Genomic DNA, 16,771 nt, shown 5'->3' with positions numbered 1-16,771 from the left:
TATTGGTTCGTTAATAAAATGACAGATGTTACTGAAAATAAATGTAATTTATGTTGTAACAAGTAGTTATAATTTGGACTGTAGCATTTAAATTGAGTTCATTTATTCGTTTTGTTATATAGAACGGATATTGACCAATGCCACGGAGAAGAGGTTAAAATCTTACCATACCATACCAATTTTGATTATAAAGCACTTTAAAAGCAATGCAAGATTGTCACTAAGTGCTGTACAGCAGTAAAATCAGGATAAAACAGACATTAAAGACAACACATACATAAAGTTAAAACAGGGCGGATAGACGAAAAGAAAAAAATGACTAAAAAGAAGATCAGCTGTGTGGTTATATAAAAGCCAAGGAGTAAAAGTGTGTTTTAAGAAGTGTTTTAAAAGTGGACAGTGATGGTGCCTGCCTCACATGGGGAGGGAGGGCATTCCATAGGCGGGGGCCCTCTCATCTTCCGCCTGGTTTTAGGTACCTGAAGGAGGAGCTGGTCAGCTGACCTCAAGGACCGCGGAGGAACGCAGGGGGTTAGAAGCTCCGCTAGATACGGAGGCGCAAGACCATTTAAAGCTTCGTGCGGTTTCCGCTCTCTGTCCTGTAGGTGGCAGTGTCACGCGCAGGCGTTTCTCGCCTTACCTCGAGAAGAAAATGTCTGTCACGTGACCCCTGATGCGGCAAACCCGGAAATCACCTCAACCAAAACAATTCGGGGCGAGTCAGCTCAGGCGCCAAACACGCACTAAATCGCGCTCGCAGCGGCTCGAAAACACTACAAAATGGAAGGTAGGTGTCTTGTCATCGCCTGAGAAACGTGCTAAAGCGCGAGGCTCCGCTGTATCTGTCGGGGCGCTAGTGTTAGCCTGTTAGCTTTGGTGAGTGGTTTTTCCGGTTTGCCTAGTGAATTCTAATCTGCTCATTTGTCCTCGTATCGGTCGGATGTTTATTGTCACGTTTTGCTTTTACGTCCGATATTCGCCGCCGAGCTTCGTCTAGTCTAACGATGGTCATGTCGGAAATGTTCCTGTCAACATGCAGTCGAGCTGTCTTCAAACGAACTCATGGCTCACATCTTAGCAGTGAAGTAAGTTGTTGTGCTCGTGACCGTTCATGCGGTTAGCTGATAAAACAACGCGTCAGCATCGTGTCAGGTGCGAAACATTCTGAGTTCTGTTCTGTGGCTGTCCCTGTCGTACTCTCGTGACGTCATCGTCAAACCCACTCTGTCTTCAGTTCATAGAAAGGCCCGCAGAAGCTTTAAGCCGGTGGCTTTTCCGGTGCGTTTTGAGGCTGGGATTCACCCGCAAAGTTATTGTATGTGTGTTTGATGTCCGTCTGTTATGTAAAGTAGACGAGACGCGCCTATTCCAAGCGTGTCCTCCGTCCATAAATCGGGGTTGTGACTTATTTCCTCCCGTCCACGCCGCGCTCGCCATCCAGTGTATAAAAACAAGTGGAGGCCTGAGAATAAAAGGTCGGATTCTTGCGTGATTTGTGAGAAAACGACCAGTAATAGATTCTAGCAAGACTGAAATGCCAGCACAGGTTTGTGTTTATTCATGACAGGAGGTTGCTAGGACACCAGGGATGTGATGAGTCAGGAGTCATGGTGTTGAACATGTTCTTTTTGTTAGACTTAGACTTTCTTTATTGTCATTGCACAAAAACATATCACTGTATTATGGCAACGAAATTTCGGTCTGAGGCCTCCAGGTTTCCAAAAACAAAAACTATATGTCCAAAATAAATAAATATCAGATAAATACCAAAAAAACAAAACAATAACAATAATATATATATATATATATATATATATATATATATATATATATGTATGTATGTACTGCAGCTATTGTCCAACGTTCAGCAACCTGACAGCACCAGGAACAAAACTGTTCCTGAATCTGTTCCTGGATGCTACGGAACCGTCTGCTGGATGGCAGGAGGGAGAACAGTGCATAGTTGGGATGAGTAGAGTCCGAGATGATCCTTTGCACCCTGGATAAGCAGCGACTATCTGCTATATCCTGGATGGCAGGCAGCGGGGTCCCGATGATTTCGTGTAATTTAAAATTGAACTGTTCGTGTTGCCTGGCCGTTTTGCTGCAGAAGCAAAACCTATTTCCTAACTCTCCTTGTGTTCTATCCAAGAAAGTTGTTAGCGACAACTGCTTTTGGGGAAAGTGTGACTTAACCATCACACTGGAGTTAGTCTTTGACAGCGAGTTTTACTTTCTAATAATGTCATCGCCACACACCATGATGTGTAGTGCAGCTGAGACTGTCCAGCTGATACGTGTTCTCTCACAATTTACACTTCATTTTCGATATAGTTTTACACACATCACCTCCATCCTCAAACTCAAATCTCTAGTTAATGTAAAGTGTGCGGCGTGTACTCAAGAGTATACATACTCATTTCTATCCACCTCTTCCCTGTTATTATTTATTACAAGGTTTTTAAATAATACTCTTCTTCAGTCGCCATCGCTTGTAACCTGTATTTCTCTCTCTGTGTCTCTGAACAGACACACTTTTCCAGCTCAAGGTATGTTTCTGCTTTCATCAAACTATCATTTAATGTGCATATTAAACTGCTGTGATTGGTCGACCAAATGTTGTTCTCTGGTGCCAGTTCACGTCCAAGCAGCTGGAGCGACTGGCCAAGAAGGCGGAGAAGGAGTCAGAAAAGGAGTCGGCTAAAGTGAAGAAGGTGAGTTTGGGGAGAAGTTCGTCGTCCTGCAGAGAGTTTGTGGTTCCATATCACCAGTTAGTTAGACGTTATCCTCAACAACTTGAAGGTTATTGAACCGATCTAACGCGTCATTCTCGTGGCGTTTGCAAATCTTAGATTCTTACAGAGTTATCAGAGTTGAAAGACTCCATATGCCGACACACCATTCCATAACATCTTTATACCAGACACAGGCAATGCTGCCCATCAGCCAGCAGGGGGCAGCATAGGCCACCACACATTCCTGGTGGCGTCCTATCTTTCATCTGCAGATGGCGACAGTGAGCCAGACCAACCAGAGCAGCGATGGTGTCGTGATAAAAACCAAACGTCTGAGGCTTATCTCCTCGCGCTCTTAAGTTCAACGAAGTGGTCTTCATCTTCCGTTGTCTAGCTTCCTTTTTTGTTCTTTTGACTTCCTCTCCTCTTATCGCTCCTTTGTTGCATGTCATGTACTGTATTTATGCAGCTGAAAATAAGGAAGCAGCACTCACAGTTCAGTGGTTATAGAGAGGCTTAATGCTTAGGCAAAACATTATTTGGTCTCAAGCTTCAGCATTTAATGCTAGATATTTCTTAGAATGCTGACAGAATAAACACATTGCTCCGATGAGAATTCAATATTACAAAAAAATCCTACCATGTTATTGTAAAATCGATGAAGAAAGTTTCCTTTTTTTCCTGAGGATCCTAAGTATCGACACTTCTTTCTCTGTGTTTGTGGGAGATGAAGGTTTATGTACGGAATAAGAAGTTGATCTGGTGCTATGAAGTAGATACGTATGTACAGTATATATATATTTGTTGAGTAAGCACAGGAAAGGTGTTTGTTCATGTGACCTGGTGCCCAGCTGACCGCTCCTCTCTGGCTGGGGAACACCTTGGTGTTCCTCATTAGAGGATGGAAAAAGCTTGGAATGCCAGCATCAGTAGTTTTCCATTTGGTGTTAGATTGACTTTAGAGAGAAGGATCCCCCTGTATTCTCAGTCAGCTCTTCCTGATGGGCCTGATGGTCACCCAGTGTTTGAACTCTCCTTCAGGCTCTGCAGCAGAAGAATGTGGAGTGCGCTCGAGTCTACGCCGAGAACGCCATTCGGAAAAAGAACGAAGGCCTGAACTGGCTGCGCATGGCCTCCAGGGTGGACGCAGTGGCTTCCAAAGTGCAGACGGCCGTCACCATGAAGGGCGTGAGTCGCGCCTCCTCACCCTCATGCACTTTTGGACTTCCCAGACTGAGATGTTTCGACCCTCCCTGCTAGGTCACCAAGAGCATGGGTCAGGTGACCAAAGCCCTGGACAAGGCCCTCGGCTCCATGGACCTGCAGAAGGTTTCAGCCGTCATGGACAAGTTTGAAAGTCAAGTGCAGAACCTGGACGTCCACACCTCCGTAAGTTTGACACCACCTGGGTGACCTGTGGGACCTCACTAACTGTCCACGCCCCTCAGGTGATGGAGGACTCCATGGGCTCGGCCATGGCCATGACCACACCGATGGAGCAGGTGGACAACTTGATCCAGCAGATAGCTGAGGAGAACGGCCTGGAGGTGATCGACCAGCTCAACCAGCTGCCTGCCAGGTCCACAACGGTGGAGGAGGGAGAGAGCTCCCGGGCTCAGGACAAGGAGGATCAGCTGTCCAGAAGGTGGGCGGGACTCCGCGCACGCACACACACACACACACACCAGCGTCCTCCTGCTGACACCACACGAGCTGAACATCTCGTCCAGAGAAGTGCCACTGACTGAAGCGTGTCTTGCAGGTTGGCGATGCTGCGGAACTGAGGCGGAGCGGCGGCTCTTCAGCTGAGTGTGAGTGAGTGTGTGTGTGTGTGTGCGCTCTAGTATTGGACTGTTGTACAGGGAGGACTTAATGAGCCTATTGATTACCAGGCCCTGCTCTATAAATACACACACACTCCGGGGCCAGAAGCATCACCCGATCCCTCCTCCATCGATCTGACCCCTCACTGACTCCACACCTCTTCTTTCTCTCCTTCTCTCCTGCTTTTTCAGTTCCCGTCCTCCAAACACACCAGACCTGTGTACTCTGTACAAAAACACATTTTACAATCCTTATTCTGAACTTCACTGTCGCAGGTGTGTTTGTGCTTCACAAGGTGGCAGAGCTTTTTCAGCTCTTCCTCCCGAGGTGTTTGTTATTGAGAAGATTCTCTTTGTTGTTTAAACCATCAAAGGCTGTTGACCAGTGGACGCCGCGCGGCGTGTTGTACAGTGACGCGTCTGAAGGCGTCACACGGTCAGGACATCGCCGTTGGTCACACTGGTCACATGAAGCAGCAGCACGTCCTAGTTGTTTTCGTTGTATCGCCTTATTTGAGGGGGGCCCCTCCCTCACCAGTGCCTGGAGAGCAGTCAGGACCTACAGGGTCACAGGCTCAGTCCCTGTCCTCCAAGATCACCTCATCCTGGAGGAGAACCGTGGTGCGGTGAATAGGTTCGAAGCATGTGAGAAGCAGCCAGGTCTGCGGTCCCCTCTGCCAGCCCTCGGCTCTGGAATCATGGCTGGGCTCTTCCTTTTGTATGTTTAACTTATGAGAATAAAGACTGCCTGCTGCGCCTCCCATCTCCAGTCCTTCACGCCACACAGTTGGGTTAGAAAATGAAAATGTCATCGGGAGCTACGGTTACAACAGAATGATTTCTGGCTCAGCTCTTTTCACTCTCCACTTGCCCCACCCCACCCCTCCTCAGACCGCTTCCTGTTTCAGTGTCTCACATTTGTACAGAGGATATTCGGATCATGGAAGCCTCTGCCGTGGTGAGCCAGAAGGCCAAGCTCTGCACTTTCTCCTCACCTGAGGTCACCAGCTTCAGAGTGACACAGTTCCTCTCTGGACTCTCTGAGAGAGGAGCTCAGGCATCCAGGAGAGACTCAGAGGAGAGTTGAGGAGACCCAGGGGCAGACCCATGACATGCTGGAGAGGTGTTTCTCAGTCGACCTGGAACACCTGACTGAGGCCCTCAGATGGCTGCATGCAAGTGTTTAGAAACATTCCACATCCGTAGGTTAAAGCTTCAGGAACCTTCCATTCCCTCCATGTGGGCGGACCGCTGCGTGGACCAGGAGGTGGTTGTCAGTCAGGTGACCCCAGATGACCTTCCTGCCTCGTCTCTGCGCGATGTTCTGGACTGAGTTGCAGCGACAGAAGGAGGACACGCCACTCACGCACGGTGACATCACCTTGATGACCGCGCGTACGTGACGGCGTTCTCTCCAGCCGCCGCGGTGGTCCCACCGACGACCCCGCTGACCCCCACAACACACACGCGGAAGACACAGTCCTTAAATAAATCAGTGACCTGCAGCAGCGCGCTTCTAAAAATAGACCGCGTCTCCCTTCAATGGTGCGTTCAGGTGCTCCGTGTTAACCTGGCTGATGCTGGAACGGAAACCCGGCGGGTGTGGACCGGGGTGACGTCTGGGTGTGATGAACGGTGAAAATCCCCATTGTTCCCGTATGAAACCAAAGGAGTTATTTTTAACTGGGATTAGAGTCGATAATCTCATCACGCCGCCGTGTCTTCCGGAAGGCAGACATGAGAATGGGACGTCAATAATCCACCGCTGACACGTCACACGCAGGAAATAATCTCGGGGAGATGATTGAATTAAATCCAGCCCCGTGGACGAGAGCGTGATGGGTAATCCCTCAGCCCCCCTCCCCTCCTCACCCCTCCACTGAGGCGAATACAAATCACGGTGTTTCCTCCGCCGACGGTTCTGCGCACCGATTGGCTGCGAAGACGAGGCCGCGCTGGATTAGCGGCGCGGTGTCAAGACAGGTGACACTAGCGACGACGCACGGCGGGATGCTGAGGGTGTCGGCTTTCAAAATAAAAGCAGGTTATGAAACGTAGTTTTGAAACGTGGGTGGTGTTGACAGTGGAAGTATCTGAGCGTTGTTTCACGATGGATTATGTTATGACGAGGTTGGTGGACCTCTTTATTTTGTTCGCTGCCCCCACGACTTTGAAGCAGAAGATGGAAGGATGAGTTACGTCCATCCAGCTTTTAGCTGAGGCGTCTGAGAGACATCTCCTCTTGGTCGGTCGTCCAGCAGACACTCTGACCAGAGCCAGGAGCGGAGGTTCAGTCACCGCGAAGCTGGTGGCCACAGGTGAGAGAAGCGCACCTTCACTGCTGAGAGAGAGTCCTCATGACTGAGCTTCAGCCACCGGTGCAAGTCACACTAGCCGTTGAAGATGAAAGTAGAACTTCGTCTTCTAATTTTGTTTGGTTGAAAGCGTACATCCCTGAAGTGGTACCTTGATGATTTGGGGGTTTTCAGAAACCATTTTCAAATGGCTCCGCAACAAGGAGTCGTGGAACTAAGACTCCTTCCATCTTGTTTACACAATACATCTGTAAAGACTCAGGGACCACTCTATAACAAAGCTCTATTGGGGCTTTAAGACTGACTAGTTTCTTCCACCAAAAAGAAGTGGATCCTCTGACCAGAATAAATAGTAAAAACACATGATGTGACAGCAAATGTTTTTCTTGAACGCAGGCATTTTAAGAAAAAAAAAAAGACTAAAATAATGCATGTTTTGTCTTTAAAATTGGGTACAGAGCCTAGTCAAGTTTTCCAAACATTAAACACAATGATGTAATGATGATGAAATAAATGAAACAAAAAGTGGTGATAATGACAGACCTAATGAATAATAATTGTCTATTTAGACAATTTAATGCGTGAGTTTGCAGGCTCTTAATAAAATAATATTTTCCCCATTTGATATTTCCAACGTTGGTTAATGAAAATATAATACATATTTTTAAGTAGACCACCAACTCGCCGACAACATTTTACTTTGAAACGCCTAGAACGGAAGCGAGCGCCGCGTCACCGTCGAATCGACAGAAACTGGACCGCGGATCAGACGATGTTTTCACTGTTCGTGATCCGGAGGAACAATAAAGACCGAGGACCTGGACGTTTTACAGCCGAGTGAAGAGGCGCGAGACCGGCTGGGCTGCGTGAGCGCGCCGGGCCGCTGCTAGACGGAACAGGGCGGGGTAATGTTCGGGTTCCGGTATAAAGCCGCGGCGGAGAAAATGAGAAGCAGACGAGTGGAGGCGGCGGCGGAGGTTCGACACCGGGGCTCGCAATGAGGCGCGCGGTGTGAGAGGAGCGCGGAGGCTGCTGCTCCTCCTCCGCCACCATGAGGACCGTCCTCAGCTTGTGTCTCTTCCTGCTCGCCGGCGGAGCGGAGCGGGCGTGGACCACCGGAAATGAGACAGTCGACGGCGGCAACCGAACCAGCGGCAGCTTCATCACGATCGGAGACGGAACCTCGCGGGAGTTCGAGTTCCCGGAGAACACCAACGGCGTGATCGTCATCTCCAGCCGGTACCGGAGCTCCGGGAGCCGGCGGGGCCGCCAGAGCTGGAAGCAGACGGTGAACGTGCGCTCGCTGGACCCGGAGGTTCTCTCCATCCTCAACGTGACGGACAGCGGCGGCCACGCCGGAGCGGCCCGCAGCTACGTCATCAGCATCCGCTCGGGCTTCCCGGGTCGGGCTCCGTTGGAGATCCAGCTGCTGGACCTGGACCGGGACTCTTCGCCGGTTCTGATCGAGGAGAGCAGAGACTACTCCATCAAGGTGGCGCCGCACGTCGATGACCCGGCCACCCGGCTCGTGCAGTCGGGCGGCCTGTCGCACTTCTCAGAGAACCCGCTGCTGTTCGCCCTGCTGCCGCTCATCTTTGTCAACAAGTGTGCCTTCGGGTGCAAGGTGGAGGTGGAGGTTCTGCGGGGGCTGGTGAGGAGCCCGGTGCCCCTGCTGCTGGGGGTGTTGGCCCAGTTCGTGGTGATGCCCCTGTACGCCTTCCTGGTGGCCCGCCTGGCCGGGCTGCCCAAAGCTCTGGCGCTGGGCCTGGTCATCACCTGCTCGGCGCCGGGCGGCGGCGGCGGCTACCTGTACAGCCTGCTGCTGGGCGGGGACGTGACCCTGGCCATCTCCATGACCCTGGTCTCCACCGTGGTGGCGGCGGCGGCCATGCCTCTGTCGTCGGCGCTGTACGGCCGGCTCCTGGGCGTCCACGCCGCCCTGCACGTGCCCTTCGTCAAGATCCTGGGCACCCTGCTCTTCATCGCCATCCCCATCTCCCTGGGCATGCTGGTCAAGATCCGGCTTCCCGCCCTGACCCGGGTCCTGCTGGCCCTCATCCGGCCCTTCAGCTTCGTGCTGATCGTGGGCGGCATCTTCATGGCCTACCAGATGGGGGCGTCCATCCTGGCCCACGTGCAGCCGCAGATCGTGGCGGCCGGGCTCACGGTGCCTTTGCTGGGCCTCCTGGTGGGGGCGCTGCTGGCCCGGCTGGCGGGGCTGGCCGCGCCGCAGAGCAAGACGGTCAGCATCGAGGTGGGCGTCCAGAACAGCCTGCTGGCCCTGGCCGTCATGCAGCTGTCGTTCCGCCGGGCCGAGGCCGACTTCGCGTCTCAGGCTCCTTTCCTGGTGGCGCTCAGCAGCACCTCGGAGATGCTGCTCATCGTGCTGGCCTACTTCGCCCACAGGAGGTTCTGCGGGTCGGCGGCCGGCCCCAGGAGCGACGCCTGATTGTAGCCGCCGGTTTTCTAATTTTCTAACCATCGGCAGCGACCAGCTTTTTCGCCGACTTTTCATAGTTTTTCATGTAAACCAAAGGCCTTTAACGGCGGCGGGGTAGAGACGTCGACGCTAGTCCCAGTGCAGGAGGGTCAGACTGGCAGTTCGGAGTCACAAAACGCCTTGAACCACGTGCTAACTGCTACGCTCCGTCGCCTCTCCAATCCCGTATCATGCTAGGCGTTAGCTAGCGCAGGCTAGCTCAGGGAGCTTTTCCTTATCTCAAGTCGATTCACTCGTAGACGTCATGACCAAAACACCTAGAATCGACGGGCAACAGATTGTTTTTCCTCTTTTTCCTGTCAGTTCTTTCAAGCTGCACATTTTGAACTAAAATGTATTTTTTTATATATTTTTTTTTGTTTTTGCCCTTCATTTCTCATTTGAAGCAACATTTTCTTCAAGCTAAAACCTCGTACAACAACCTTACAACAATCCTTTCATGTGTTTTCTGTTGATTGAAATTTTAACAACAACAAACAATATAGCTTCTTTTTAAATGAATAAAAATGTTTTTTGTATTACCACATCATCTACAAATTTTAAAACTGCCAAGTGATTCTCAATTATGATTTATTTTTAATTTATTTTTACATTTTTGCTTTTATATTTTTTTCCCCAAATGAAAAATTCTATTTTTTTTATTTTTGCTTCACGTTAAATTACAGCACTTTGTGACTGTACATTTTTTTGTGTTTGAAAAAGCCCACTTGATTTCGTGGCCCGTCTGACTGGTCTGGACGTGGTTTTCTCGTGCGCTGAGTCGGACCCTCAGATCCCTCGGTTTAAAGGTGTCGACGTCTGTAGCGCGCCGCCGTAGCTTTTCCTGTCTGAGACCTTTTTCTGTGTTGTCTTTTTCTAACGTCGACTGTGAGTTGCCGACTGTAAATATCCTGCAGCAGAGAAAAGACCTATAAAAAGTTATTTTTCTACCAGATTACTTTTTGTAATCCCAAATCAAAGATTGACTCGTGCCATGTTTACAAACTGGTCCATGTGTCTTAGCCGGAGGGGGGTCTGGTTCCGAGGGCAACTTGTTGAAAGTACTTGCTACTGATTGTGATTCCTGGATCCGTGTACTTGAATATAACTGGCCAGAAATGATGAAAAAAATAATAAAAACAGTTGATCACGATCATCTCGGCGGTCTGAGCGTTTGTTTACATCTCACAAACTCCGGATTTAGTTTGGAACTGAAGAGAACAAACACGACACTTGTCTTTGTTGGGCCTCTGCATGTCATGGGAGGAAAACAGAGTGAACATTCCCCTGTTTATCTGCTCTAACTTGCTACATTTGTGAGCTTCAAAAGCACAATTATACTCAAGTCATTACTCAGCGTTTGTCACACTGGATCATCAGGAATAGATGATGCATTCAGGGACCTTCCCAGCAGATGAATGCAGCGTGTTCCTGTGGCTCAGTGACGTCGTCTGCCGATGAACAACACAGACTTTCAGGCAGATGACAGAGACCTAGTTTTCCCTCCTTGTGGTGTGTCTGGTGAAGCCAAGAGGCGCTGCTTCTGACGGGTCATGTGATCAGTGTCCCATGGTGAACTGGTTCCACCACAGAGAAGCGATGTGTTCAGGAACTGGTCCGTCCGGACTGATTTTACTACGACACACAAACGATCAAATCTAAGAGCAGTAAAATAAAGTTTCGGTTGAATATATGTATTTTAACGGACGCAAATCATGTAAAAGTTTGAATGTATATTTAGGCTCAGAATAAATTCTATTTTGAATGGATTAAGTGCAACTGAAATGAACATGTTTGACACCCAATTCCAAATCTGACAACTGATTCTGATTTTTAAAAAGTGTTTTTTTCCAAAAAAGTAGATATAAGTCAATAGTTGTGGAAGCATCCTGACCTCTGTGACTCTTCATGAACTCAGGAGCTGAACTGGCTCACCTCCTTCATAAAGCTACAAATACACAGCAAAGGTTTATTTTTATTCAAAAAACGTTTTCATGATTCGAAATGGAGAAAGATGGAGTTGCATTGGGTTGAAACTCGTGTTGATGCCTTCAGGGGACACAGTTGGGTTCGAGTGTTTCGCTTGGACACACGGATGTTGCTGAAGTGTTTAGGATACAAAACATCAAAACATTTTGGAGAACATGCTGGAGTTACTGGAAGGTTGAGGGTTTGTGTCTCTCCTTTGGACTCTGGAGCTTCATGTCGTGTTGATTCTGACTGTTGGGTTTCACTTCACACCCAGACGATGGAGAAGAAGAATGTCGGCGTCACTGACGTGTTGAAGTCGCTCACTCAAACAAGTCTGTTACACAGGACTGACCTCTCTTCAGGGTCTCCTCGTGCTGACGTGTATCTGCTGAGCTTTCTAGTCTGTATGCACTCTGATTTCCTCCTGAAGGACTGAACCTTCAGGTTCACAGGTGGAGGGAAATATTCGACGGTGAAGAAGAGAAGTGAGTCTGTCAGAGGGACGTTTGGCGAGAGTCTCAACCAAAACCCGATGGATCTCCGTTTGTTTGTAGGAAGAAAGTCCAGCACTGGCTGGTAAAACATTCCACCCAGGGACAAAGTCCTGCTTTATCAAGCTCTGAACCTTTTCACTGGAACAAAGGTCGTCACCCGTTTCCAAAACATGCCGAGACTTTTCCGGAAACATTGTGCTAATGGCTGCGGTGGCGAAACATGTTTACTGCTCATATCTCCAGGTTCACAGAGAAAGATCAGAGTTGGACCTTTGACCCCAGTCGAAAAGTGAAAGTGCGGCGGCAGGACACGCTTCATCAAGTTCATCTCAATAAGAAACGACTTTCGTCAGTCTAAGGGATCTGGGTGGGTTCACGGGGCTCGCGGAGGTGTCGTGACCCTGGAGAAACAGTGTGAACCACACAGCTCTTCCAGGTCTTCTGCATGTCTCTCGTGTGGGCTCAACCCTGCCTTGTTACGAGCGGCCAGCAGAACCGCCTGTTTCCTGTCGGCGCCGCGGCTCGTGTGAAGCCCTGGTGTTGCTCTCAGCAGGGAGAGTCCAGACCTGCTGCGTAGGACCGGCACCGCTCAGGAATGTGGCGCAGCTGTGGAGCCTCCGGGCCCCGGGCGCTGCCCCGCGTGAGCTGCTGCTCTGGGCTGCTGACGTCTGCACACAACCCTGGTCTGCTCGTGATTAAAACCCGCTGCTGCTGCTGGTGAGTCATGGCCGCCATCCTGCACCATCCTGAGCCTGAGAGTGGACCCGCCTGCAGAGCCACAGCCCTGTTGTTCAGACCTCCGTCCGCACATCAGCAGCACAATGGGAAGAAAGCTGCCTCTTAAAAATGCATGAGGACACATCACATTAAGTTTTCATGAGTTCCTTTCACCCGTGCCTGAGAGATGCTTTTCCACTTCTGGCCACCGGGAAAGATGGAGCCGAGGGAGTCAGTGGAGCGCCATCTTGTTAGAAAGAGCTTCTGCTCAGCCAGCTCAGGTTGCAGACGGGGATGTGCCGCCTCACGCTTCCCGCTGCAGAACCCTCCTCCTGCTCTTCACTGAGGGGCTCAGCTGAGCGAGACCTTCTCTCCAGACCCGGTTCTGCCCCGGGGCCTCCTCCCAGTCCCCTCACGCAGAGCTGCCGGTCATCCTCAGTTTGGCTGCGACCAGTGATGGTCGTTCTCTTCTCACGTGAGTAGCTTCACGTCAGAATTAAAACTTCAGATGTTCACATGAGATAAAGTTGTATGAGAAAAGGACTACAAAGATGGCTGACGCCCCATGCCTCTGATCAAAAATGTCTCAGGGCAGAAGGAGGCGGCAGCACATGAAACTGGTCTCTGAAGAGCAGCAGGGTCTGAAGACTGTGGTGGAAATGAAACAGAACATGGAGCAGATGCCACTCTGCACCAAGAAAAGACACCACTTCCTGAGACACCCCCCTCCCTCACCTCCCCTCCCCAAGGGAAACGTTTGGGTTCCAGCTCGCTCCGGTCCGACTCATCTTCCCGCCTGGACAAAGCACGTGACCCAGACTCCAGGATCACAGCAGCAGCTCAGGCTCTGTGGTGCGACCTTCAGCAGCTCTGCTGCAGCTCAGACATGACTAGTTGACCTGATCACTTCCAGCGGTGGAGAGGGTCACCTGAGCCAAGGGGCGGAGCTTCAGGGTCATCCTGAGAGTGGAAATGTCGTGGAGCCAGGGAGACACGGTGGTTCCAGTGCCTCAAAAGCAAGACAGGCCTGGAAACCATGTGACCTCAGGGTGTGCTGTGATGTAGGGCAGAGGTTGAAATGTTAAGTGACGGGTTCGTGCAGTCGTGATTTGGGTCGACCCGTCCACCGTGGGGCTCTCGGCCAGTGAGTCATGCGCCTCCCTCACCCCCCTGCTACATGCAACATCAAGGAATCTTCCAGAAAACCAGCCAGAAACCCGAGCGAGTTTCAAGACTGACACAACCAGATGAACCTGAAAATCAAGGCCATGATCTGCGAGATAAAGTGGCGCCGCTTGAACACGTCCGCCCTCATGCGTTGGTGACGCTCTCCTCCACCTCACTCAGACTCGGGTTCTTGCTCCCGACATCGTCACGTCTCTGGGGTTTGGTTCCGCTCCCCGTCGACCTGGTTACACTCACCAACCAACCACTTGTGACGTGCTCTTCCTGTTTTCACTGACAACAGCTTGTTCCCGCCGCGGTGCATCACTCTGACCTCCACCCCAAACAAAACAAGATCATGAGCCGTAACTGGATATTTCTGCCTCCCAGCCATGTTCTCCTGTGTCACCACTCAAACCCAAATCTCTCGGCTGCTATTCCAGATTTCTCTCTGTCAAGTGCCCTTCCCTCGGAAATCCCCCTTGTGCTGCTCACTCTTTGGCTCAATGCTGCCTCCTGCAGGTAGAGTTGCCTCATTGACAACAGAAGCAAGTCCCCAGCCAGGAGCACAGACTCGATCCTGGAAGATTCCACAAGTCCACCAGTTCCAGACCTGCAACACCTCCACAGGAGACGACCCGGATGGTGTCCCGGCTCGATGGTTGTTTTCTCTTCTTCTCTTTCTCTTCTTTCCCCAGATCCTGAACCAGATGACCAAGCTTGTCCAAGTGACACCGATGTCTTGGTCACTGTCTAGTGCAGGGGTCCACTTGGTCCTCAGAGGGCTGGAATGGGGCAGGCTCTTGTCCTGACTGCCTGACTACTGACGGGTCCACTGAAGTGAGCCTGTGACCCCCGATTGTTTGAAGTACGTGTCCCTGAAACGCGAAGCTCCCCGGCCCCTGGAGGACGGAGTTGAAGAGCCCTGACCCGTCAGGAGCAGAAGGGCTCGGCGTCTCTCATCAGCCGCAGCTGTGTTGCGTCACAGGGTTTCACACCAAAGGCGAGCGCGTCGCAGTACGTATAAAGGCGTTGGACCCACCTGGACTCCGGAGCAGCCGAGCTCACCTCCGGCCATGGTGTCGCTGGAGAAAGGAGACCATGAGGACATCCCGCACGAAGAGCACTGGCCCCAGTTTCCCTCCTTCCCTCAGATGGGTCAAGGCGACGGGCCCATGCAGCAGTTCCTCGCCGCAGGCGGCGGCCACCTGGACGACAACCTGACCTTCTGCCTGCAGATCTACGTCATCCTCTACGTGTACATCTACGTCTGCGTCTTCACCTACCTCTACCTGTCCAGCAAGCCCAATGAGTTCTACCTGAACCTGACGCGCTGCTACAGGCTGAAAGATTATGACCAGTCCTGCTTCAAGTTTGACTTTTGAGGGGCCTCCTGCAGCTGTCCAGGTCCGGGTCATCCGAACAGAGTCCTTCACCAACGTGTCCTGGATGGACAGATGGATCAGTGGTGAGGAAAGAGCTGAGCCAGAAGACACAGCTCTCCACTGACCAGTAGATTCCTCCTCTCACCTGAGGAGAAACGATAAGAACACAGGTTCGCCAGGGTTACTGAGAAAGAAGAAGAACAATTGAACCCGGGAGGAGGACCCAGAACCGGAAGGGCCGGTACCATTCATGCTGTCCATGTGAACTCTTCCCGCTCAGAACACTCTGCTGCTTCCGACCTCAAGTTTTCAGTGCAGTCCCAAGTCTCCCTCATCCCCCTTTGTACTGGAAATGTACAAAGCCAAAGAGTCAACACAAGAGGCTGTCTTCTATCGCATGACAGTAACATCACGGCGACACACGAGGCCCTGCACACACACACACACACCCTGCTTCCAAACATGTCCCCTCCCACAGGCATGAGCCCAGAAGTGTCGGGGGCTGGTGCTCAAGCCAGAAGAGAGACCATGCATCACCAACTCATCATCGTTGTTGCTACTGAAATAAGCAGCTATTTCAGCAAAAAACAATTCTCCATGAGGAATACTTAGAGCTTTGGATGGTTGCTGGTTCCGTCGGAGACTTGAGTTCCAACAGGTCGATATTGATTTTTGCCAGACCACCTTTTTTTCCTCAAGAATCTGAGAATGAAGAAAAGAAAGGACCTTTTTCTCAAGCACGGGAACAGGTGTTGGAGCACCACTCGGGTGTCCCATCCGTCAGGAACGCAGACCCTGCCTTTTTTAACGGTGAAGAAAACGGACCATCTAACGTGAAGTTCTTTGTTTACACCGCGACTACTGGGACTAGAAACAAATGGTTTCATTTTGCTTCCCAGATCCACCAACCCTCTTGTCCCTGGTGGGAGGGGCTTCACTGCGAGCTCCTCTCCTGAACTCAAATAAAGCACAAGCCAGAATATCCTGGGAAATGAGCTGCTTGGCAGAGGCCTGCGCTCTGCTGGCGCTTGTCTTTGTCACGCATTAAAGACAGACCAGACTTGAAGGATATAAATATGAGGAACAAATGAGCACTGCGGAGGGGTGGACGCTGACAGAGTGGTGTCAGACCTTCATCTCCTGTGAAGAATGGATGAGCCACCAGCCATTTCCTTCAGACATGATCAGGTTCCCCCTTCACTCCACAGATAGAGACCCAGGAAGAATCCATCTCTGAGAGACCCGGCTGCTCTGTGGACTTGGCCGACACATCCGACTTGTTTCTGAGTCGTCCTTTCCTACCTGGCGCCCATGGAGAAGGGCGATCACGTGGACGCCCCCGTCCATCGGATCACCCACCAGCAGCTCCCGTCTGAGCCACAGTCGGGACACGGCGACGGTCAGGTGGAAGACGTGGCGCCCACAGCGAGCCTTCCTCCCGCCAGCGACCCGGACGTGTACTGCTCCTCCCGGCTGCACATCTTCCTCTATACCTTTACATACTTCTTCATCCACGCCGTGATTTACATCGTTGTCTTGTACTTCTTCTTGAAATAGATCCTCCATTCGTTCTCTGTTGGTGCGGCTCCAGTGACGGGCGACTGAACTGGAGTCTGAGTTGCTGCTGATGGAAACTGGTGGCGGAGTCAGCGGAGAAGGACGGAGGTCATGTGACCACTGCACATCGC

At 51.1% G+C, this 16,771-nt stretch overlaps 2 protein-coding genes across 2 annotated transcripts; both read left to right on the top strand.

The window, feature by feature from the left end:
* The first annotated feature begins 645 nt into the window (after nt 1-645).
* Nucleotides 646-5,315, top strand: chmp1a (charged multivesicular body protein 1A). The gene is made up of 7 exons (XM_053886251.1): nt 646-787; nt 2,530-2,549; nt 2,637-2,714; nt 3,777-3,923; nt 3,996-4,124; nt 4,184-4,380; nt 4,498-5,315. Exons 1-7 carry the CDS (start codon nt 781-783, stop codon nt 4,517-4,519), a joined length of 600 nt encoding a protein of 199 aa, XP_053742226.1. The 5' UTR covers nt 646-780; the 3' UTR covers nt 4,520-5,315.
* A 2,158-nt stretch (nt 5,316-7,473) lies between these two features.
* On the top strand, nt 7,474-9,895 carry slc10a3 (solute carrier family 10 member 3). Its single transcript, XM_053886250.1, has one exon. It carries the CDS (start codon nt 7,925-7,927, stop codon nt 9,320-9,322), a length of 1,398 nt encoding a protein of 465 aa, XP_053742225.1. The 5' UTR covers nt 7,474-7,924; the 3' UTR covers nt 9,323-9,895.
* Nucleotides 9,896-16,771: the final 6,876 nt, after the last annotated feature.

The sequence above is a fragment of the Synchiropus splendidus genome, chromosome 14, assembly GCF_027744825.2.
Source record: "Synchiropus splendidus isolate RoL2022-P1 chromosome 14, RoL_Sspl_1.0, whole genome shotgun sequence".
NCBI lineage: Eukaryota > Metazoa > Chordata > Actinopteri > Syngnathiformes > Callionymidae > Synchiropus > Synchiropus splendidus.
Note: the sequence above shows the minus strand (reverse complement) of the source record. Positions and strands in the feature narration are given on the sequence as shown.

Excerpts from the sequence above, each read along its gene's own strand:
- chmp1a (XM_053886251.1), top strand. Across the intron at positions 2,550-2,636 it reads ACACACTTTTCCAGCTCAAG|TTCACGTCCAAGCAGCTGGA; the intron begins GTATGTTTCTGC and ends CTCTGGTGCCAG. Across the intron at positions 4,125-4,183 it reads ACCTGGACGTCCACACCTCC|GTGATGGAGGACTCCATGGG; the intron begins GTAAGTTTGACA and ends CACGCCCCTCAG.
- slc10a3 (XM_053886250.1), top strand. The coding sequence starts at position 7,925 with ATGAGGACCGTCCTCAGCTTGTGTCTCTTCCTGCTCGCCGGCGGAGCG.